Below are 25,590 nucleotides of genomic sequence, written 5' to 3'. Positions count from 1 at the left end.
CGCATTATCTACGCTGACACCCAATTCTTTGTCCTCAAATAACCCTGGAACAGAAGCTGCTAGCATATAATCAGAGTGTATGTGTGTGTAGCAGCATATCCACACCAAATGAAAATTCTTTGTGCAAATACAGAAACAACATAAACTTATGCTGCTTTCAATGCTATGGCACATTTTTTATTTCTCAAAAGCAGCAGCTTTAAATTTAATTTTAATAAAGGATATGTTTGCAACAAACATTAAATATCGTGAAATAACAGAACAGTGTGGTAGATGGCCTTACCCATGTGTCCTTTTCAATAACAGACTGGTTGGAAAGTCAGGAAGGTAAAATTACACATATTCTAGCTGCACTGTAATAAGCACGTGCGCATATCTCACAGCAGGGAAGGAAAATTGCCCAGATTCCAGCAATACCAGAATTGTTACTGCTTAGACTGTGAAGGATCTGCTCTATCTACACACAGATATCCGAGCATGGCAGGTGTTTGTTTTTCTGAGCCACTGCCACTAATCATGCAAGAGTCTTCCAAAAACATATATTCAGAAAGAAATAACTGCATTTCTTAAATACAAATGACACTTCACCTGAAAATGTGCATTGAAAGAAAGGTCGGTGAGGGTTTGGTGTTTTAAATTTGACATGCTGTAGCACAAAACCTACAGGAGTGCATTAGTGAGCTATGGACCCTTGTATATGCCCAATACAGAGGTTACTCTTCATCATGAGACAGAGTGATGTTATATCCTCCAATCTCCTTTGTCATGCTGCATGTAGTCTCAATATATATCTACCTGAGATTACAGTATTTCCAAGTGAAATATAAACTAATAATCCAGAGTCAGGATGGTCACAAAAAGTAAACAGAAGATCATCGGGACCTTCCAAAGTCAAATAATCTGTTAGTAGTCCAGTGTGCAACAGCCAGTGAGCCCAATCTCTTCTGTACCCCTGCTTTCCCAGTAGTAAATGGAAGTATTAACTAGTTATTTAGCCCAGAACATTAAAGCTTGCAGAATGATCTTCAAACATCAGACCAAGTTTTGTAATCACACTGCTGAATACAATCAGTAGCAACACATCAAAGCTGAGAGGCAAAGAAAGATACTTCTACTGATGCACAGATACTTCTTGAAAGTTAGATACTGCTTGAATGATCCCACTTTTATTCTTACCTAGACTAGGAAATATTGCATCTCTCAGCGTTCATTTTATGCCTGTAACATTCACTCACCCGCTTTGTACTCTGGCCCGAACATCTCAGTAAGAGAGAAGCCAGCCTCCCTGACCCTCCTGGAATCCACAAAACATACAGGACATACAACTACAAGGGTTACAGGTAAAGGAAGCTCCACGAGCAGTGACATTTATCCAAGGGTCCCACCACTCAGCTGTAAGGCTGCGTCCAGAGCTAGCTTCCTCACACAGCCACAATTTGCTAAGTGTATTCTACACCAAACTAGCCATGTTAGCAGTCATGTAAAATAGCTGCTCAGTCTAGGCTCCACAGGCCATGAAATTCTTACCAAACACATCACTACATGGGATTAAACCACTTTAACAACCATTTCAACAATACTGGTGGAAAGCTTAGTTGTCTCATCCTGACCCAGAGCAGAACACAACAAACGTTTGCACCAGTATATGGGTAACAAATAGCCAAGCAAGCAATAAGTGGAAGGCTGCTTTGAGTCAGGGCATTAGCTCAATGTATTCCTAAAACTACAATGGTGTTCATACTACTTTCAGCCATTCACAAGATTTAAAAGATATCAACATGTTCTACCACAGCAAAAAAAAACATACCTTAGCAAGGCATTCATGCAGGTCTCACAAAATCTGTGTCCACATTCAGTCTGTTTAGGATTACATAAGATGAGGTGACATTTTTCACATTTGTATTTATCTTCCACAGCATTTACAAATTTCTCTTTGTAGCCACCTTGCTCTGGAACATAAATTGATGCTGAAGGACTGCGATCAGGATTGGCCCTTTGTTGTACCATTTCTACGGATAAAGGGGGTTCTGTCTTCTTACTGGTGTCCATACTCTAAGATAGTTTCTGTGAAACAAAAATGAGAAAGCTTCTGAGAAATGAAGACCTCTTTTCTATTTAAATAAAGCAAATACAGCATTCTGAGAGACTACATAAAACCAGAAAGCACTAAGAACAGATGCATGTCCACACATCATGTACTCTGCCTATACTTAGGCAGTTATGTATGTATTAAGCATAGCAAATCTGTAGAATAGTCCTCATTTTTTCGAAGGCTCTAGAAGGTCAAGACTTAAAACTTATGCCTGAAAGCAAAGTGTTAGTTAGTTATGAGCATTATTCTGGGAACAAGTAAGAGCAGAGCTTGCGTTCTTCCATATCTTTCTCTCTCAGAAGTGACCTTAGTATTGAAGTTTTAACATTAGAAGAAGCAGAAAAGGGTATGGTGGAGAGGGTGCACTGGTACAGTACCATGCAAGGCATTACTCAAGATGCTACTGTAAAACACACACAGCCACCAGTGTCCTACGCACGGCCTGTGGAGTCTGTGCAGCTCCACTGCTAGCTTTTCCTGTCTTATACTTTGCTATTGCATGGGATAGACATTCTGCTGTAATTCTGTTTCAGAACAACACAACAGGTTTTGCTTATTAAACACTATCCAACCTTGTCATTATACATTCCTACCTGAAGAGAACAGGTAACACAAGCATGATTGACAGAGGAGAAAGGCCAACGTGACATGGCTGCTTGATTAATTCACCAGGACTAAGCACAACTGACAGGCAGCTGAGAAAATAATTAATGCAGTTGAAGACTGAATTACAGTAACTATTGACGATGATTCTTCTAGGCCAGCATGAAAAGCATTAGCAGAGCAACATACCCCATGTTAAGTTTTAAAACATGTTTTCAATCATTTCCTTGCTTATCTTGTAGTCAAACAAGTGTAAGTGGTCATAAAAAACCTCAGCACAAACAGGAGAAAGTACAGTTGGAGGATACAACACCTATTTACGTAAGAGAAATGCCTGGCTATTTACAAGAGAAAAGCATGCTTCAATTCTCCCTCCACATTAAGTGACACTTGAAATATAAACCTATTCCAGTGCTCTACAGCCTACAGCTGCCTCAACTGCTATAGTTATAATTCAACCTTAAGAAGCAGAATAAAGAAATGAGGCCAAATTCACTTCTCAGTTATAAAAATATGTCCACCAATACCAAAGGTAGTCACACGCCTCACATCCCAAACATGCAAACCTTGTACAGTTTTTGGGACCTCTTATCTTCCCTCATTAAGCCCAAAACAAGTATTTTCTTGTAGATGATTTATGCATCTATATTTTTGGTACAGAATTCTCCATGGAGACTAAACAGACAAAGATATTTCTTACATTTCTGATGCCAACTGTTATTTCTAGAAACAAAAGACAAAATCTTTGTAACTCATCACTGATACCATTTCATGCCTTTATCAACACCAGCTGAGCGAAGGTAGAGATGCTGAGTGAAGAATCCCCACTTCATTGTCTTCTTGCCCCAGGGGAAAGCCTCTCTGCATCCCCACCAAACACAGAGAGCCCAAACAAACCATCCTCACAACTCAGTACATAGATCTAATGATTGGGTCTTATTCAAAAGCACCCAAACAACCCCCAAGCAAGAAAAAAAACCCCAAAAACAACAACAACAAAACCCACACCACCTCCACCCAAACAAAACAGTTTCTACAGTAACTGAAAGGGCAATTTAAATTGTGGTTAATTTGAATTAACGTCTGGCTGTTCCTTGTCTACTCTTCAAAGAATGGAGAGCCTAATGCCTTGGCAGAACAGGCATCTGAAAAAACAGTGTTGAACTGAAAGTAACTTGCACTTCTCATGAATGAGAAAATTCAGATTATTTCAGACCAGGGAAGTAAGCAAAGCCTGAACTGGAGTTTCAACAGCAAATATAACAGATAATGATGACACCAAAAGAGGCAACTCAAGACATTGTAACCAGCACAAGAAACAAGATGCGATGTTGAGAACAAGAGTCTGAGAGACAAGGAGGCTAAAAAGTGCAGTGAGTGAGAAAGCAAAGCAACTGATGGAAGTTTAGCTTTAGAGATTAGCCAAGGCACAACTGCCACTGCTGAGTATCTGTGGCTGGACAGAGGGGAACCCAGTCATGACCTTAGGACCTGGCACTTTATGCAGCTGTAAGAGAACAGGAGATCAGCAAGAGAGGAAAAAAAAAAGTGCAACTCCATAAGCACCTGGACTGGTGAAACTTAGCTACCTATGGATTTGCTTCTTGTGTGGGACTGCAGAAAAAGCTTCATTTGGAACTTGCAGTTTAGGAATCTGTAAAGGTTTTCAGTTCTAAGTTGCAGATAGATACCAATTCCTCTTTTCCCTCTGCAACTGCTTTTTTTTTTTTTTTTTTAAAATCATATTCAAGAACACTATCATTCAGTCAACTCTTAAAGTCAAGTCAATTTTAAGCATGTTGACTGTTAAGAACAATACAGGGAACCTGATTTTCCTTAAAATGCCAGAATAAAACAAGGTATGGCCTGATTTTGGCTCACAGAAGAAATACAGAAAACAGGCATTTATAAAAGAGATGCTGACAGGAGAATTGTCAAATCAAGGAAGCACAAAGTTCCTGAACTTACAAGTCACACAACACAACTACCGAACATCTGTTTCCCCACTAAAGCTTCTTCCAAAAAAAAGCAGCTAAAAAGATTTTGAGAGATGTGAGTCTTCCCATAGCATGATCTCTTCATGGAAACTGAAGAACTGGTCACAAGGAGGCAGGTAGGGGCAAGAAGAATAATATTAAAGATTTAACTGAGAAAGGTACCAAATATAAAGCAGGTGAGAGTTTCAGAGATACAAAACTGCCCAGGGGTTTGACTGTCAGCTGTCAAGAGAGATTTCATATCAAAATAACTGCACAGGGCTCCACAGGACTCCACTTTTGGAAATGACATATTTGATATCTTGTCACAGAAAATAACCAGAAAACACACTGATCAATAAAATTTACTATGTAATATGCTTAACAGTCAGATTTGTGTGTCTCTGGTTTTATATTTCTGTTTTACAAAGAAGTATGTCAGACCAGAAAAGCTACGCAAGCGCAGCACCAGAGTAGCCGGCTTGGTGAGAGGCATTCTCTTCCCCAATACTTTGAACTGCCAGCATTTTCTTATGCAGAAAACCTACAAAGTTATTGTATTTTATTGTAATACTTCATGAATAGAGAACTGAGTTTAAAAGAACATCAGAACCTCCTTATTACAACAAGACAGCTGCATTTCACAAGAGGGTGTGGAGACAAGATGTCTGTTGAAGTGCACACAGAAGTCTGTATTCCCAGAGCCATGCCCTCACACACACGAGTCACATGCTCCTACAACAGCATACAGGATCAGCGGTGAACACAAATGCAGGTAACACAAACATTTCAGCTGCCACCCTTTTGCAAATAGCTTTCTATTACGGTTTACATGCCACTACAGCGCATCACCTGCAACATCACCTCCTCCTTTTCAGGAACCTTTAACAGCAGGACTTAGATTATACCCCACAATCATGTTTCAAACTGCCAAAAAGAAGCAATTTTGAAGTTACACCTCAGTAAGATACAATGTGCTTACAGCGGTGAAGATAATACACTTGCAGAAAGCAGGGAGAAGAGTCTAGCTAGAATATTCAAGATAGACTAGTTCTGGTGGGGGCCTCCAATTCCTAAAGGCATGGCAAGCTGCCAACAAGTCAGAAACTCTGGTTCTTGTTTAGCAAGCGAATTCTTAACTCCTAATTCACCACCGGCTATTACTTAAACTCCGATTTCTTACCCCTGGGAAAAATGATCACAGTAAGAATGAGACTTTTAGATGTCTTTTAAAACTGTTAGATCTTAGACAGCCACTTTTCAGGACAGATAAGCACGTAAAAAGAGGCACAGTCACCAAGGTCGGTTCTGTCCCCTGTTGATTACATTCTTTCAGCCACCTCTCCTGCAGCCAGCATATCCTAATGTTCATGCTCCTGCAGAGCAACAAGAGCAGGGATTGTTCTGGTCATCAGATGGGTGACACTGCTTGCCCTAGTCTGACAGATTTCACTGAGCTCCATTTTTTGTCACTACTCTTGTTCGATAAAAGTGGTACTCGCATATCTAAGCCCAGACCTCAGGTAGTTTTTCAGACTGTATATACTGTAATAAAGGTTAGAATAATTTGTTGTTACTTAACTCACACTATCATTAGTACAGCAGGTTAGAAAATGGAACCAAAAGTGAATTTACTGACAAAGACGTTCCAAGAATTAGAAAGCATGGAAGGTCCCAAACAAAAAGCATTTTGCTTTTTCTTGTTTAATCAAGGATGCTGTTATTACCAGAGAGGGCAAACATCCTAGAAATTTGGATTAGTATTCTGTATTACACCACATACATTTTTTATTTGCTCTTTTGCAATAAAACCAATCTGCAACACAGAAATACAATAAAGCTTCCATAAAAATTCAAAATACATTTCCATCTAAAAAAGCCAGGAAAAAAAAATAAACCTTACACAATCTAAAAGACCCAAAAAAACACTGATTGCAAAAGGGACCATGGGATTTGGAACCTAGCAGGCTCTGCAAGAGACAGTTTCAATATATTGACAACACTAAGCAAATAAGCTTTTGCCAAAGTTTTAGAATTCAAAAAGGTCAAGAAGCTATTTGAAATAAATGTCTTTGTTACACTACCAAAGAAGAGGATAACAGAAGTCAGGATCTAATTTGGTTATTACTTAGGACAGAAAAGCTTTTCTATCAAATTACAATTTGCACTGAGAACAGAAGTTACTCAAACAGAACAGCACTGCACGCACAGTATCTAAATTAAGCTCTCAAAAAGAAAGTTGGACAAGGAGCTAAAGATCACAGCAGAAAAGTGACCAATGAGACAATTCAACCTGTCCTCTTCCAAAACCAGTCTATATATTTTAATCTAAAAAGCATAAAACCACACAAACTTCAGCATCTCATCCTAACGAGGTCTTGGTAGTGTGGGGTATGTTTTTTTGGTATAGCTTTTAACGAGATAGGGCTTGTGATTGCGCTGTCTCTCCTCCCAGCCTCTCAAAAACACATGGGAACCAACTGGTTAGATAGCTGCTCATTTTCATGAAACCTATGCGGGGAACAGAAAGAGAAACTTAATGTAGTTTCCCAGTGAGCAAGAGGGTGTAAAAGTGCAGCCTCAATCATCACCACCTCTGTGTGGTCTATTAGCTGGCCAGTCAGTACACAATTACCTCCACGCCAGCCAAGACCACCAGCTCCCTCCCTCTTGTCCCTCTTAGTTTCCTCCGCTATTGTAATGGTGGGGAGTGGGCTGGAGATCTTTTTTTATTATCATGTTATTTTATTGAGGAGGGGGAGTAAGGGTTAAAAAAAAAAAAAGTGGGGATACAGAGCACAAATTAGTAGAAAACTAGACTTCATCGGTTTCACTCCTCACAAATTTTCTTCCGTACTTTACAGGATATCCTCAGAGCACCAGAAAATTGTGTACCCGGTGTGGTATTTCCAGCTCTTCAGTCTTCCCAGCCCATATGCTTTCTATCACCAAGAATTATTGTTTCAAGTTATCATCACACAGAAATCTTTATCTTAAATTATTAAAACAATCTGAACTTTTCCTTTGTCTTACATTCCAGCATTTTATAGCTTTTAATAAATTCCTAGCACATACTTACTGAAAAGAATGTACATCTTTCACTATGGGTTAGACAAGTCTTCTGACTCTGTTCTGCTTCTGAGTACGATTATAATACGCCACATATACTGTCATACCTTGATGACTGGTTGAAACAATAATGCAAGCTGAAAGCTGGATATTGCTGACAACGTATTACCAATTTACTCAGTGCACACATGTCAAAAAAAATTAAAGCTGAACAGGGAGGCTGCCATGGGAATCTTGACTCTAGAGCTCTTAAGCACGAAGGTGTCTTCCTGCAGAGCGCTGTTCTCACAACATCCAGCTACTCCTTCGCCAGGTATTCTGGTAAAAAGCCCCACCACTGAGTCTGGACAGGGGCACAGAAGAACAACTGATCATTAAAATGCAAATAGCCTGAATCGCTCCAAAAAATTCCTTGGCAGTGACTGGTGCACCACTGGAGTGGCAGGTCTGAAAGCAGAGGACCATCCATCGATTTTGCCTTGTGTGAGGTCGGAAGTCCCGGCACTGTCACTCCTCAGTCTCTACAGGGGAACCGCCGATTTATTTTCCTTTTCCTCCATGCACTTGTCACACCTGAAGCACTGTTCACTGTTTCTATACAGCATATATAGGATCAACTAACCAGTGCTGAGGTATTTCCAGCTTATGCTTTAAGAGAAAATTATAAGGGCAATCCAGGAGGATGGGGAAGGGTTGCTGGTCACCAACACTAGGTACTTTGCACAGTGAAAAAGACCATACCATACCTTACCTTCTCTTATGCAAAACATTCAAATACTAATTCCTGTACAGAAACAAAAGCCGCATTGATACATAAAACTTATTTTTCCTTGTGTTAAAATTGAAATAAATTTATCCACTTTAAACTTTGCCCTTTACTTCCGTAAGCATCCACCTTACTTGCATAAACTAATGCAAGCCAACTGTGAAGACGACCTTGAGATCATATACATAATAGAACAGATGAAGATCAATAAGGGAAAAAAATCACTACTTCAACGTAAGCAGTAGGACAGAAGCATTTCAAACCACACAGAAGACATTGAGTATTCTCTGCACAAGGAGTTTCTGCCATTTGCAGGCTCTTCACAGCCACTTATTGGTGCCATATCCCAGAAACACTGAGGTTGGAACGCACCTCTAGACGTCATCTAACCCAACCTCCTGTTCAGAGCAAGGCCAACTTCAAAGTTAGATCAGGTTGTCCAAGGCTGAGTTTTCAAGAGCTCTAAGGATGAAGATACCACGACCTCTCCAAGCAACCTGTTCCAGTGCTTTACATTCCTCTGTGAGGAGTTTTTATTCTAGCAATTATGGTGTGATATTCCTATTTAGAAAAAAGGACTGTTCTAATACACGAACTACATTCTCTAGCAACTAAACCATATTTCATCATAACCTATAATGGCTCTACTCTATAAAAATTATAGAACAAATCTCAAAACTACTTTTGGCTTGGATGGTACAGGCTATTCTTGACCTAGAAAAATCAGAAGGATAAGCAAAAATGGTACCTCAATATTCTTGCAAGAGAACAATCATGCATGTCACTTGAATCACAAACGTGTATTTCCCATATTCAAGTTTATAAGATGACTGAATAGTAGCAAACGAACTATAAATTGAGTTTTACATTGTTTTATTCTTTTAACTTTCTATCACTTTCCTTGGCTCTTTTTCTTATGACGAGTCCACACTTTCATGAGAAGTGTCTTCATAGGGTTAAACAAAACAGCATCCCAGCACAGGAACGAATTTAGCAAGCCTGCTAGGACTACGCTTTCATGAAAACTGTTCTAATATATACTCGCTCCTGCTCAGTGCAACAGATTTCTAGATTCTAAATAGAAAAGAAAGCATTGTATAGATGTGCAAAGTAATTACATCAACATTAAGAGATGAGAATGGGAATACTTACAAATAATAATGTAGTATTAATAGTTTGGAATATCCAAGAGCACAGGGACTGACACTTTTAGTAACTACCCAATAACATGTGGAATAGAATTAACACTCAGTCTAATACATACTGCCATGATGGGAGGAAAAAAACCACATCAATCAAACAAAACAAACAAAAAACCACACAAACTTTTAGAGGGATCAAATTTTAACTATTAAAAAAGACAGCAGAAAAGTAATTCAGTGCAATTTAGGAAAACTGATTTTTACATGACACTACGTTCAACTATGACTTTTTGAAAGTTAACAGCATTCTTTTGAATCATGACATACGGGCTGGAAAACAGCTTTATGATTGAGCCTGAGGCAGCAGTAAAAACAAAGTGTTTGTATTTTGACTTACACTTGCTATCTACAGCTCTCAATAATTACTTTGTAATCTCAGTGGGCTACCAAAATACATTATAAGGTCATTTGAAGTGCAAGAAATTAAAAGCCTCTTTTAGAAATCAAAAGACCTCTTAAGCTTTGAAAGCCTGGGTCACAACAGATAAGAGACATGCTGTCCAAGCTTGCAGTGAGTACCTTCTCTGCATTTTGAATTCCAAATTGGGTTCTTGTCTATGGATGCAGGAGAGACAAGAGAAAAACACAAGGTTACTGCATTTCACCTATGAAGTTAACCCCCAGTTGGGATCCGTATTTCTATATGAGGTTTTTAGTAGAAGCATTTCAAGAATAGGAAAGATCAAAAGACAACCAGATGATCACAGGACAAAGTGTACTTTAATCTCTTCCTCTGGTGTTCAGGGGAAGTCCATGATTGAGATACATGTGCCAGTCCCATGTGGAGGAAGTGGATCAATACAATCAAATTTTTTTCGTAACTTCTGGCTCTGTTTACAAAGGAAAAGTTCTACCTACCACAGGGGGGGGAAAAAAACCCCTCAGATCAAATATTCTGAGAAATGTTGTGATAATAACAGTATTTCAAATTAAATTTCCTTTTACAAAATTGTTTTATATATGCTATATATTTGCTTAACTAGCAAAACCAGTTTATATTTGCATACGATGTACTCTGTTTTTATGGCAAGCTGTTTCCATCAGTCTAGATTTCTTCCTCTTCTCATTTTATGGCAAGCTAAACATTTCCTTTACTTTTGTTGCACAGCATAGAAGTCATTAGTTCACATGTTACACGTGGCAATGTCAAAGCACATACACCCAGAAGAGAAGTCATTCATTATATGCTTCACGCTTAGGAGCCATGCTATGACCTGGAAACAGTAAATTTGAACTACTCATGACAAATCCTAACAAGGATCAACAAGGGTTAAGGCAGATGGTATGTCCAAATCATTTCAGCCAAAGCATACTGTCCTAGAAAAAGAATTCTCATTTGCTAGTGACCTGAAAAAAGTCCCATTTTCCTCCCAGTGTGCCTTCAAGAAAAATCTGCTGCATGACTTATCAGAAACAACTTGCTTTTAGATTATATCAACTTTAAGTTGTCTTTAAGACACTAAAGTCTTTTCATCTCTGAAATCACCAAGTAGGAATCAAAAAAATCTTGCTTTTCAAGTTGCCAGTCTTTTTTTTTTTTTTTTTAACCAAGACCTATCAATGTTATTCATTTCCACTCTGTTAATCAAATAGATCCTCAGTTTCAAAACTAATGAAATTTCAGAAGTCAGAATAGCAACAGATATTCTTCAAATCACAGTCTATCTACTCTGCTGACTGGCAAGTGCACGAAGAATATTTCCTGCATTGCCAATTTCTGGCAGAGTACATCTGTGCCGACTCTTAATGAATCCAGCCTTGAAATATAAACAGAGGTACTATCCACCTTAAAATTCTTTACCTCATCTTCTCCAATTATTAAATGAAAGTATCTGAAGGCAAAGGTATCAGAGACAGACCAGCAAATAAAAAAACCCAAAGCACTTGAAGAGGCTTATTATAAATAATCACACGAAAACTGCCTTCTTAAGAATCCCGAAAATATTACATTAATCTGATTTTAGAATGCAGCTCATCTTGAACAAAATAATCCTCCCAAGAAACTCTGAACACAGCAGAGTATAGAGGAAGCTGGTAAATAAAATAGAATGCAACTTCAAGTACAGCTCTGCACTTCCTGAAATCAATGTTGAAATGAAGTACTGTGGAACTAGAAATGGCCATCCCAGAAAACAGAGACCACAGCATGTCACTTCCACAAGAAATTATTTCCACTGTAGCCAAAGCAAGTTCTCTAAGCACACATGCAAAGCTCCAAAGTCTATCTATCACATCTCCTATGGAAACTAACTCACCCACATAAAATATTTCCTGCTCTTCTATTTTATCCATTCGGCCAACACAGGCTATCAACACAGGCAAAAAAAATATTACTTTTTCACACTGCTCTAAATACTAATCAAATTCTAGAAACTAACAACAGCACATGATACAAGCAGAATATTTTATTTAACATTAAACTGCCTGGAAGACGTTCATTCATGCACAGATCTCGACCTCTCACTAATCGTAAGTGGGTTTTTGCACCATTCTAGATGATGTCTTCAGCTTTATCTAAAATTATTTCTTCTTATTCAGGAAGGAAAAAAAGGCATAAGGGCAACACTCTCATCATTCATCTGTATTTTATTATTTATCAGACTGTGAGGGAAGACAAAAGCATTGTCCACTTGTTAAGCCTGCTATCACGTCATTAAACTTCGGTGATTTCAGGTTTATACTGTATACAGAATCACAGAAGGGTCAGGGTTGGAAGGGACCTCTGGAGATCATCTAATCCAACCCCTCTGCTAAAGCAGGTTCGCCTACAGCAGGTTGCACAGAATCACATCCAGGTGGGTCCTGAATGTCTCCAGAGAAGGAGACTCCACATCCTCTCTGGGCAGCCTGCTCCTGTGCTCTGTTGCCCTCAAAGTTAAGAAGTTCTTCATCATATTCAGGTGGAACTTTATGTGTTTCAGTCTGTGCCCGTTGCCTCTTGTCCTGCCTCTGGGTACCATTGAAAAGCACCTGGCCCCATCCTCTTGGCACTCACCCCTTAAGATATTTGCATGCATCAACAAGGCCCCCTTTCAGCCTTCTCCAGGCTAGACAGGTCCAGCTCTCTCATCCTTTCCTCATTGAGGAGATGCTCCAGTCCCCTCATCTGTGTAGCCTCCACTGGACCCCCTCCAGTAATTCCCTGTCTCTCAAACTGGGGCACCCAGAACTCAATATACTAAGAAAACAAATACCTCACTGTTTATATTGTATTTTCTATGACCAACATCTTGACGTTTATAAAGAGGGGTGTATGGGGGGTATTGCTGTTAAAATTTTTCTATTAAAGGAAGAAAACCAATTGAAGCACATTTGTAAATAGAATTCAGAAGAAAAAAAAGCCACAGAAAAAATTAAAAAACCAAAACACTTGTGCTAATATTTCTAGTTAAAATAAAGTGTATTCCAGTTTCTCCATCTCTAGCAAAACGTATTACTGAAGCTGAGTTTTCAGAAACTAAAAGTAAGGTTTGGAAAAAAAATCACAGACCCTTAATTCAGACTTGTCAACATTCAGAATCAGAACTTCTCATTCACTGCCATCTAAAGCATTTTTTACCTTCATGCAAGAAGTTGGGTCTTTTGCAACTGAAGATTTAGATTCACAAACCCATGATTCCCAGCAATGTAAGAAACGAAGGAACTTGTTGCTTCCTCTTATAGTAAACACAGGCTTTGGGAATATGCTATTGAAGGCCAAGTCTGTAAGACACAAATTCCTTCTGGTGTATGACAGTATTTGTTCTTCCAGCTGCAAAGTCTCATTAAAAGATTCTTTTACCTGGAACCTTCATGCAATTTCCTAGTTTCTCTGTCAGACTGAGATTACTTTTCCATATATCAAACTATTTTATTATTTTGCCTTGCCAACCTTAAGTCTCGTACTTACTGCCTGCAGGTTTCTAATAACTGTTATTCTGGAGGTTTCAGATCAATAGATATCGTTGACACCGTAAGAATAAGCCATCTCTACAGCACCCATTCAGATAGAATACTACAAAAGACAAAAAACCCCCTTTGAATATTTCTCTCTTGCACTGGCTTTTGAGAATTAACAAAAATCGATGAGGATCTTGTCCTTCTACAATTTACTTAATGTGAAGACTTTAAGAGTACTTTACAAATTTTTCTGACTAGATTTCAAATCACTACCCAAAAGCAAGTGTTTACCACTGTTACACCACCGAAGAAGTTTAACACAAGAGACATCAATCCTTCAAAGAAACTTCTGGTGGAATTGTACAGTACTGCTGCTGCTTAAGAGACACGTTAAAAACTGGTGCTTTTTCCACAAGGCCTTAGAAAGATTTCTGTCTTCAGATTTGGAATAAGAATTTTCAGCTGAAATTGGCGACTTCATTTTGCGTGCCTAAAGCCAGAAGGGGCTATTCTAGTTAATATTAATGAAATCGTGTTCACCTCTACAAAATAAATACTGAATAGAGCAATTTTGTTTAGTATATTAATGGCAATCTAGCATTTAAATGTGCATTTTTCTTTTTGAAAATTCAAACCTGAAAGCCTCCAGGTGTTGCACTAGCAACTAAGTGAGAATATTCAGAGATTCCTTGGGGAATTTATGCTGATAAAGAATATCTGTTTGCATTATGAAGATCCAGGTAGGCACAGTCTAGATATGCAGAACGCAAAGAATAACTTCCAACTGGAACAAACGCCAGATTTAAAAGTATGCAGAAAACACTCACTGTTAAACCAAGAGGCTTAAGTCCTAAGATTAGTGTTTAAAGGATGTTGCACAGCTAATGACTATTCAGAGGACAGACAGTGCTGATTCCCCACTTTTTGCAAATAACTTGTATCTAAGCAAGGAAGCTTCCAATATTACAGCAGTGGTGTGGAATTCTTTTCCATCAGTTCCACTGACCTGTGAGCTCTGTAGCCTTATGTAAACTCATGCTGTATTTTTTTTTTCTTTATATAGTTTTAGTAATTTATTCTCTTGTGTACTGACTGCACCAAGAGTTTTACTAATCACAGCTATCACCAGCATAGCTGTCAGCAAATAAGTGAAGGTTATCCCATTTTGAAACAAGGATACATTTTGTTATCAATCCAAACAGCTTCTGAGTCTCACTGAAGTAAGGGATTTCATTAATGTGCTTAGAGAGGATACAGGGCCAGCAACAGCTGTAATTAAGGCAAATCCACAATACCTTTAGTTCAGCTTGAAGAAAGACAATCCCATTTTGCTCTCTTCCCACATGCAAATTTCAAATCTTTATTATGTCACCACCCAATTTTTTAAAAGTTATCTCCAGATAAATTTATTTTTAAGTCGCCTAAGCTGAAAATACAATATGCAAGAGCTCACCTCTATCAATAGAAATTTCTTGTACTAATATACTAGCCTTTATATAGCCCCCTTTTTTCTCTCATCTGCTGAGTTTTGACCAATAGTTTCAATCAAGCCCTCCACTACCACAGTCAAGTTCTAGCTTGAAGCACAACATAAAAAAACACTACCACAGATTTTTGCAATATATATTCCTGGTGTCTGTCTTTCATCATAACAGGAGTGCAATTGAAATCAAGCGCTGCATATGGAAATTCAGACCAAAATCATAAAAATAAATGTTCATGCTCACAAAAAGTTGTAATACATTTTCAATGTAAGGAGGAAATATTACGTGTATGACAAGGTGCTGAATTAAAAACAGAGCAAAAAGGAGGTTTCCACTAAAGTTTGAGATGGCAGGTAAGAAGAAACATATTCCACGAGCCCCGACAACCTACTTCAATGCAGTAAAAAGACTGCTCAGGTAAAATCTTCTCCTCTATATAAATATTCATGCTTTGTGCGGGGAATAATCACAAACCCCTTAATAAATGCAGTAATTTGTCTCCTAGCTATTAAGTGGCAAGCTCACAAAGTTTGCATTGAGTACAGCCCAGTTCAGGTATGCACCCAAACAAAAAGCAGAAGAAACCTAGGAGAGTAAGTACATTAATCTGTAATTCCAAATAAATCTTTCTCCTTCAAAGTTTATCCAACGCTATCAGAATTTTCATGAGTGATAAATGTGAGATTTTTCCTAGTAGCCATAAAGTTATACTAAAAACAAAAGCATCAAGAAAGAATTTTACCACATCACAACCACAGAAAGCAGTGGCAGTGCCACCAAAGAATTTGACACAGATGCGAATACAGTTTCAAGCAACCTGCAAGTCAAGTTGCAAGCATTAGAAGATTAAAGTCGAGTCTCCAAACTAGCAGTAACACAATTCCATAAAATATATGTATTTTCTTGGGATCTATTTTTTAGAACAGGTTTGCCTTAAGAACAGGTTACAAGACCCTCTTCCATTTGAATACCTCATCAGTATCACAGCTGCTGTCAAAACAGCATACAGGTTGAAATCCTCGGTAGTTCTTACCTTCCTCCCAGCCCAACCTTTGCTCTTACTCTTTGCCTCTTCTAACCTCTTCACTAGCTCTCTGCTACCAGGTAAAGGCTCTATCAGTCTGGAAATTATATCCTCCTCACATAACAATGCTCCTTGACAGACAACTGAAGAAACTAAAATATTAAAAAGGAGAGTTGTTATTTATAAAAAAAGCTCTGGATTTCCAAAGTTCATGCAGCTATTCTTGGCCAAATCCATGTATTTCTTTTCTTCACATACTTCGTTCCTTCAAATTTGGAAGACTCTGATTGCTTACATTCCCCTCCTTTTACTTAAATCTCATTTGATCTGCAGATTGAGAAGAAAGAAGAGGCTTTCTTCCCCCCGCCCCGTTAGGATTCTCTTTACACGTGCCAATAAGGGGAGCTTTGCTAAAGTCTGCCCAGTTTCTTTCTTTGTCCTAAAGAAATAAAGGTTTATGTTACTTTAATTCAAAAACCCTGTAACAGGCTTCTTGGCATCTGTGAAGTTAGTGTAATGAAACTGAGGAAGTATCAAATTTTTAATGTTAGATTTTAAAAATAACATGAAGAACATTATAGATAACATACCAATATATGATTTTTTAACCATTTTTTTCCTCTCATCCTCTATTGTACACAAAGGACTCAACAAAACAACATTATAGGACATGCACAAAGTTAAAAATCACACCTAATTTTTCCTGCCTTCACACACACAAACTTCTCCACTCAGACACACTAGGTGTTATTACAGCCTGTACAAAATCTTCAGAGCTGTGCCATTTTCTTCATAGCAGTCTGTAAAAATCCATTTGGAAACCATCAGCCCAATTCTAGGAAAGTAACTAACTGTTCTGCAGAGCATTTCTTAAAAAAAGACCAAAAAACCCACAAACAAACAAAAGACCCACCAAAAAACCCAAAACACCCTATGACAGTATTAAAACAGATCATTAGAAGAAAGCAACCTGTTTTGGGGAAGCTTGTCTGATCTCAGGGTTTTCACAAGCAGAGAAAAAGAGGAAGAGAGTCTGAAAGCGTAATTGATACAAATCTTCATCTCTATCCACCTGCATGCCTAAACGTGATAGTATAGTTTAGCTGCAACAAATGCTACAACAATGCCCAGGCCACCAGCACACTAAACCTGACGGCCCCCCAGTCTCTCTCATATTTACACTCCAGGGACAACATTTTTTGACCACACTGCAGTAACCTCACCGGCCCATTTACAATATATGCCGTCAAACCACATTTCTGCAAGAATTTTATTTTCTCAACTCGTCAGTGAAGTTTGCATCCACCTACCACAGAGTCCAACAGTGCCAGTGAACTCTGACAAATCTGAGCAGCTAGTCCGAAGTGGCAGAGCAGCGATGTCCCCAGATGACACTAAGCAGGCCAGCACCAAGGGCCCACCTCAGCAGCATGCTCCCAGCTGCCATCCTGCCAAGATCCATCAGCCCCAGCAGTTACACAGAGCTGGTTACGGAAGTTCAGTCAGTCACAGAATTGCATACCTGCTACTTTAGATGTGCTGGGCTCTCATTCCCATTATGTCTAAAGTAAATGACTTCGTAACATAAGACCAAGATAACATTCATTTAGTCAGGAGAAAAGCCACAAACTTCCACAGCTATAGGAGAGCCTTTCATGTGGCTCTCTGATTTTTTCATCTTTGTCACATGCTGCAATTTGCCTTTGGTCCTCAGGAGGTGGAAAGGAAAGGCTACTACTGCTACTAACAAAGCAGGAGCCACGTTACGCTGGACCAGAATCATATTAAGTCAGGCTAACAAGTGGTTTCAGACTCTGGCAGAAGAAACACACTGGCCAAGGACAGCCTGATCTGGCTCATTCTACAAAAACAGTAGCTGGAAAAATAACCCAGCACTGAGATTTTTAGAAAACTGCAGGAATAAACTCTTACTCATATGAAAATAAGATCTGCAACTGTACAACTTTCCCCACCAAAACAGTATATAAATTGCAAATCAGCCCATAATTCTTACAGATGTCACGAATGAGGCACGACACTGTACTAAATATTTATATAGTAACTCAGAAAGAAATTTAAGTTCTAAAGCTCTTTTAAACTCCCATCCTGAGTTTAGACACCAATTATGATTGCCCCGGTCGCTGTCCATTCATATTCTTAGCTATAAAGCTGAATTTAGTGCAGGGAGTTTTGCAGTTCCAGCCTCTCCTCTCCCCACACACCAACCAACCCCTCCCCTTCTGATTCCGAGAATTCAGGTGCCACCAAGGTTTCATTCTTACTGGACAAGTGTACTCCACAGCTGAACAGTAACATTATGCTATAACCTTAGAATTCTGGCATTAAAAAGCCATCCAAAGACATGGATGAGACAGAAAGGATTGGGTTTTTAGCTCTTAAGATTAACATAAGAGCAACATTCCCAGAACACTGTTCTTGAAAACAATTCCTTATTATATTGGATAACCAAAGTGAAAACTGACTCCAAAAAAATTATATTTTAATACATATGAAGTACAAATAACTGTGTCAACTTTAATCCACTAGATAATTCAGGGAATTTGTTACAGTGAATTTCTATGAGTTACAAGCAATAAAAAAAGGTAATCAAAACTTTTATTTTCCAACAGAACACAATTATTGTTGCATGCTACAACACACAGAAATTACTTCTATTATCCTTTCTGTATTAGGCAACAAAAAGTACCTTACCTTTTTCTCCACTGTCTGAGCACAGAGGATTAAAAACAAAGTATTAAGAAAAAATGGGAAGTGTTTCATATCAAGAAAAAAAACCAAGCCACTGCATCAATAAACTTAACGTCGGTCCAGCGTTCCATGCATACACTAGGGACACTTAATGAAAACTTATCCACACCCTTTTTTTTGCAAGCAGTCAGACCTCCAGATTGGAAACCTGAAGGCAGCCATTCATTACCTCCTCCTGCTCCACAACGCAGATCTCTGCAACACTGCCGGAGGAGCCACCATAGCTTGGTTTTCCCTCCTAGTAACTCCCTCCTTGCCCGTTACTGCACTGCAGTCTTTCTGAGGGCTACGCAAAAGGCAAACTGGGAGGACTGGAAGGGCCCAGAAAGAACAGTTACAGAAGGAACATTCGTTCAAATCATCTCATGTCTTATTACTTGTGGGCTGAAAGGAATCAACTCAGTTTGGGGGATCTCTTAAGATGCTCTCTGCTGTTCCTCCTCTCACGTTCCTGCTTGCCTTCATTTATCATAGGGCAATTTTGGGATTTTTACTTTGTGGCAAAATGAGAGCGAACTGGGGAAAGATAAACAGGCTTTTAAATTTTTAAGTTCTTTCTTACATTTAGTGACTTGTTTATATTAAAGCTACCTTTTATTCTCATAACCACTAATATTTTAAGGGGTTAAAAAAATTAAAGAAAAAGAAAAGTGTTAAGGTTTGGGGGGGGGGGGGCAGTGTTGGTGGGTTTTTTGCTTTTGCTGCTTAAATTGGGGAGTTTAGTTAATTACCTATTTTAACACTTGGATGCCTTCCCTATACAATTAAAACTGCCATGATTACACAGTAGCGGCGTTTCTGAGACAAATGCCTAGCAGGGGCATTTGTAATTATTTCCCAAGTGTTCCACCACAGCAGCTAAAGAATACATCCCAATATTAAAGATGTTTTCACAGAAGGATTGAGGATGGAAGGGACATCTGGAGATTACTTCGTCCAATCCCCCTGCTCAAGCAGCGTCAGTTGCCGAGAATAGTTTCGCATCAGGTTTTGAGTATCTGCACAGAGTGCGACTCTACTACCACCCTGGGCAACCTGTTGCAGTGTTTGAGCACCCCCACAGTCAAAAGTTCTTCCTTTGTTCACACGGAATTTTATGGTTTTTATTAACTTATGCCCACTCAGGACACTAGAGGTCAAATTTATACTTGGGTTAGCTTTTTTTTCCATCCTCCCCTTGCTTCTTCATTCTCCATAGATGCATTTAAGAACAAAGGGAGCAACAATGAGTGCTCAGTGTCTGCCAGGCAGTTGTCAGCTCATGTGCAACAACAAGGCTCATCACTGCTTTCCATCCCTCCTTCCCTCTGCATCCTGCAGAGCAAGGCTCAAGGCCAGATCTTTCAGCCCATAGCAGCCCAGCTGCCTACCATCAGCAGCCTGTGATTCCTTGGAGATCCACATCCTCCTTCCTGCCCCATCTTTTCTGATCTGGCCTCACTGAAGCATCAGGCAAGGCTGAACACATGCTGACAGTGACACGGAAAGCTCAGAAACCTCCAGCAGCTCTTCAGCACCTCCCCACCTTCTGCTGCAGGCCCCCCGGAGAAGAGGCAGTAGCCAGCATCCAGAGCATGTTATACGGGGGATAAGCAGAAACGAAAGTCTGGAGGTAGATGCATCTTTTTGGGTTTTGGCTCACAGCTATGAAATCGCTGGTTGTTTTTAGTGGCGTATTTCAACAAGGTTTACCTTGGCCTTTTAAAGAAAAGGTAACGGGCAACATAGGTACCAACTCACAGATACAACGAACATCCCTACTACCCACTGCCACGCGCACAGATGGGAGAGATTAATTTATCACAGCTGTGCACAAGTCCTTTGCTTACTCTTCATAGGAGCTCCTGAGTTTCCATGCACTAAAACAGCAGGTTTACAATTCCTTTGCGTTTTTTTCCCTTTTTCTGACATGGCTTAGTTAAAACTGAGATTCCTGTAATGGACAACATACACTCAGCTTAGGCTCCCAAGCAAAGTTTTAGTTAGTTTTATTTTAAGCTTGTCTATACTAAATATACTCTATTTAACACTAAAGGTCGTCTTCGATTTCAAATCCCTTCCCTGGTTTGTAGAACAAACATCACATACCACATTTGAAAAAAATGATAATGATTTTAAAAAAAAGGAGATGCCTGTTGGCTTTGAAACAGAAAAAAAAGATATCAGAAGAGCTATCAGAGACTTTCTGCATGATTTAGAGCACTTCTGTATACTTCTAGTCTCCTTTGTTGTGGAACACATATAATGACTCCTTTCTCAGATCTTACCTGGACACCTACCAAGCTCCCATCTCTTCACACACTTGTATACATATTACCTTGTATAATAGGACGACTTAACCTGGGAACTGTCGCAAGTGATAAAATAACTAAAAATAAGGAATACAAACCCATAATTTTATCTTGGTAAAGTTGGGGGGAAGGAGGACCAAAAATATCCCCTTGCTCTAAAAACAAATAAATGGTAAAATAAGATCTTTAAATATTTTCCATTTCCGTAGTTAGTGTAAAACTACCACCTTAATGATACTTTTTAACCTGTTTTGCTTCAGGACACTGAGAATGACTTGAAGCCACATGCAGCCTAGTTGCTTTCTGATTGGGATTCACACATTATCAAGGATGCACACAGTATTTACTCGAGGAAAAAACCCAAACACCTGGCACTAAGTTAGAAGATGGGGCCAAGGAAGAAAATCTTACAGAAATATAGCATGTCTGCTTCATAAATTGTTCAAGATCCCATGAATTCTTGAGGGGAGGGTAAAAGAAAGAAAAAGCCAAGATAGTATCCAATCATTCCAGCAGACTATTTCCTCCTCCTGCACTCTTCAGGTGCTCTGTCTAGGTATTTTTTAAGCTATGTATAATATATATATTATTATATTTTTAAGCTATGTAAAATAAAAATAAAAATAATCTTTCCTTCAGATGTTTAATGAAATGGAGGTAACAAGTTTGCTTACTTTCATTGCAAATACAGCAGAACTGATAAAATGAACGAAAAAATTGTAAGTAAACAAGCCTACATATACTATCAGGCAACTTAATTCCATCAGGCACAGAGTGCAGAAGAACTTGCTAAATAGTCCATTCTCGTTGTGTGGAAGACAGAACAAGGAAAAGCAAAACTATAAAAGGGTTTACTTACAGAAATAAGAATGAAACTCACTTGACTTTTGAGATATCACCCTCATTCATAACTAAAGCAAGTCCAGGCACTGAAGATGATTCGTAAAATTAATACCATCAACTTAAAAGATGTGAAAACGCAAGGTACTTTACAGTTCCATGCAATGACACAAGTACTACCAAAAGAAAAAAAAAATCCCAACAAAAAAACCCAACTCACAGAACTGTCACGAGGTTTCTAAACGTACATATCACAAAAATACATACAGCAGAAGAATTGTTGCTACCTACCTGTTTACATGAAAAAAAAAAAAAAAAAAAAAAATCACAACACAAACCACAGTGACACACTAGACTGCAGTCTGTGCTTCCGATGGTTTAATATATTATCTCCCACTGCTGAGAGCTGGTCTTGATTCAGTTAAAGCCTAAGCACTCAGGCTCTCCTGCTGGGAAACAAACAAGTCAAGTCGGTTTCAAGCATCTATTAATATACAGAAACAATTCTCACAAGCCTGAAGGCAGAAAAGAGAAATAGTAGGTTAAGGTTGCACGAAACTGTAACAAACTAGAGCAAATCAGAAAGCTGCGCTGAGATTCAGTAGTTCACAAGAAAATTCATTGCAAAAGTCTATTTACTTCATGGAGGAAGTCGCCACTGCCACCAGTTAGTGAGTCAAGCTAATCTGCAAGAATGTTTTACATAATGGGAAAATTTTTATTGGCCAGAGGTTCACAGTGTTCTTAAATTTCCAGAAACTGCAGATGTAAAGATACTTCTGTTAACCTAAACCAAAACCAAGAAAAGAAACTATCTGACCATTTCACAACATATGTCTAGTTTTACTAGCTACTGTACTTCAACCTATTCGGCATAGGAAATAATTACGCTTCAATATAAAAGGAAGGAAATATGAACATTGAAAACACAGGTAGTTTTAATACTACCAGCAAATGGTATTAAAACATACTGGCTGGCACATCATCACCATTTCTGAACCGTGATACTGAGAACTGAAGTAGTTTTTTAAACTACCAGTTTTATTCTTGTAGAAAACTAGTACTAGTGAAACCATCGGAACGGATTTACAAGAAAGCACGATACCATCTTCTTTCTTCCACCTTCACTTTATTATGAAATAAAAGCTAACGAGAGCCAAGAATCCCTGCAGACAGTCAGCAACAAACTGAACTGTGGTCTTCCCTTCTTTTAGCAATGAAAATATGCTGCAACACAACTACAGTATAAAATCCATTTTGCTCAAAGTAGCTCGAATGAATGAATCTTTCCTCACTTTTCAGAAGGCTGATAACAGCTTAAAGCAAGCTGTTTCAAAACATTTCACAGCTCTAGTATTCCTCTTATTCTGCTAAAAATGATCCATTTAAAAATACAAATTTGTTCAGATTATATTTTAGGTGCTGCTTTTAAAATATTTTTAATGATACTTAAGTTTATTTTTTTAATTACACAAGTATTAGGATTTGAGCTCCAAAACAGGCTTTAAACTACAAAAGTGACCATAAACTAAACACTACTATGTAAAGTCTCAAAAGAGCAAGTACACACTGAAGCAGTACAACTCTTACCACGACGATGTAATACAACTTCCCTAACAGGCCACAAAGCATGGGGGGAGCAAGTTTAGAAGCCCAACTCCAGAGAGGTAAATTCATCATCTTTTGCCAGCCCCTGGTGTAAGGTCTCCATAATGCAATACATTAACAACTGCTTCTGCAGTCCTTATTTTATCTTACTTACAGTGACGCAAATCCTTTATAAAAAGTGCTGTCCTACTGAAACAGTCTTTCTGAAGCACAGTACATTAGGAAATCCTATCTCACTTTTCTCCCCATAGACAAATTACCTATGTATTTGCCAGCAAAAGCCATATTTCTGATTATGTGAGTTCCATCTTAGTTGATGATAACAGAAGAATGAATGAAAAAAGCCTTCCGACCCCAGTAACTGTATGTTCCTTTTTAAATTGAAACCTAATTAAGAGGGCTGTCTCCACTGCATGACAGAACCAACCTGCAATTATGGAGAAAGAAAAAAACAAGTATGCAACACCAAACAAAAAGCACATTTCTTTCTGATGTCTGGCGATACACTCCATTTGAAGGGCACACAGACCAAGACCAGCGATACAGCTGCACTGCCCAAGTAAAAAGCAACATCTCTGTCTTGCAAAGACCAAAGCAATCTCTGGGAGCCATCCTGAGGACCCAAAGGCATCCATCAGTTCACACAGAAAGCAGACAGTCGCACAGCTTTTTAAGTTCCACAGGATAGCTAAATACTTCTCCTCACCTGCAACTAGATTTTTCCTGTCAGTCTTGACAGCACTGTGCTTTGATGGACTTCATCATCTTTATCCACATACCAAATACCAGTCCTCACCCTCCACGAACTGGCAGGCTGCACTCCCTATATGCCTTATCAAAAAACCACAGCCAGAACAATACTGGTTTTGTGGTCTGCCATAGGTTTTCCACCTAAGGCAACTGCTACACTTCAAATCACAAGAGTAAGCACAGCTCTTCCTAAAGCATTAGACATCTGGAACTCACGCTGGAGCAAGCTTAATCTGCTGTTTTGCAAGATGGCTCTACAGAGATCAGAACCCTTGGAGCTATTGTCGTAAGCTAAGGTCACACCATGAAAACAATTTCCTCAGTTCAGAGAGGAATACAATGCTATAGAGGCTTCGGTCGTTCCTCTCTAACACTGTATCTCCATGTGGTTCGGGGAAGGACTTCAGTACAGTAATCCAAAACACAAAATGCAAAAAACTCCCAAACAAACACCCAAACCAACCCCCCCCACACACACACCCCAAACTCTAGACCAGAGGCAAAGGATGGATTAAAAGAAGAAATCCTTGCAGCAGCAACCAACAGCTGTGTTCTAGCCTATAGCCCAGGCCCTGATGCAGTCCTCTGGTGAACGGAAACAAGTAGACAGAACAACACACACACCTGAAAGGCTCCTTTTTCCTGTACTGGAGACCTCTGTCCTTCCAGAGTGCTCTGCTTGTGGACATAAGAAGATAAAGCCCCCTGTGCCACTGTTTCAGAGTTCTCTACTGACATAACCCACTTCCCAGACTTTATACTTCCAGTGCAGCTATCCGTAAGTCTGAGTAGGGACTGGAGACAACCCTAAAGCCTTCTGTGCTTAGACGACCACCAGAAATAATTATGTGAGAGCAAATCGCTGGCAATGGTATTTAAAACTGGTAACATTCCAAGATCCGTTTCCCCTATGAATTTCTGCCTCATTCAGTATTGGTAGTAGGTCAGTGTTATCAGTTATGCATACCCTGAAAAGTCATCAGCCTGGTACCAATTCTCACCTGGCCTGCTTTTCCAGTTAGTTAATTTGGACTAACTAGTTCTGCCACAGTCACAGCAACACTGTGACACTGTCACAAAGAGTGGCCATTTTGAGTATGTGCAGAAAGAATGACCCAGTCACCACTCAGTCTCATCCTAGTTATTGAAAACAGACTAACATCCTGTATTAGCTTAGAACAATGGAAACTGAACACTTCTGTACTGGTTTACAGCCATTATACTCTGGCCTCTTGAT

General features: G+C 39.1%; 1 protein-coding gene across 9 annotated transcripts in view; it reads right to left on the bottom strand.

Moving 5' to 3' along the window:
* The window catches only part of TRAF3 (TNF receptor associated factor 3), a 75,351-nt gene that overhangs the window by 32,815 nt on the left and 16,946 nt on the right, over positions 1 to 25,590 (bottom strand). For all 9 annotated transcript variants that reach the window (XM_080394608.1, XM_080394606.1, XM_080394607.1 and 6 more), the window contains one exon: positions 1,808 to 2,064. In XM_080394608.1, coding sequence (XP_080250734.1) covers positions 1,808 to 2,049 — 242 coding nt within the window. In that variant the 5' untranslated portion in view covers positions 2,050 to 2,064. The remainder of the gene's footprint in view (positions 1 to 1,807; positions 2,065 to 25,590) is intronic.

Source organism: Falco punctatus (genome assembly GCF_963210335.1).
Source record: "Falco punctatus genome assembly, chromosome: 7".
In the NCBI taxonomy this organism is placed as follows: domain Eukaryota; kingdom Metazoa; phylum Chordata; class Aves; order Falconiformes; family Falconidae; genus Falco; species Falco punctatus.
This window is presented reverse-complemented; position numbering and strand designations above follow the sequence as displayed.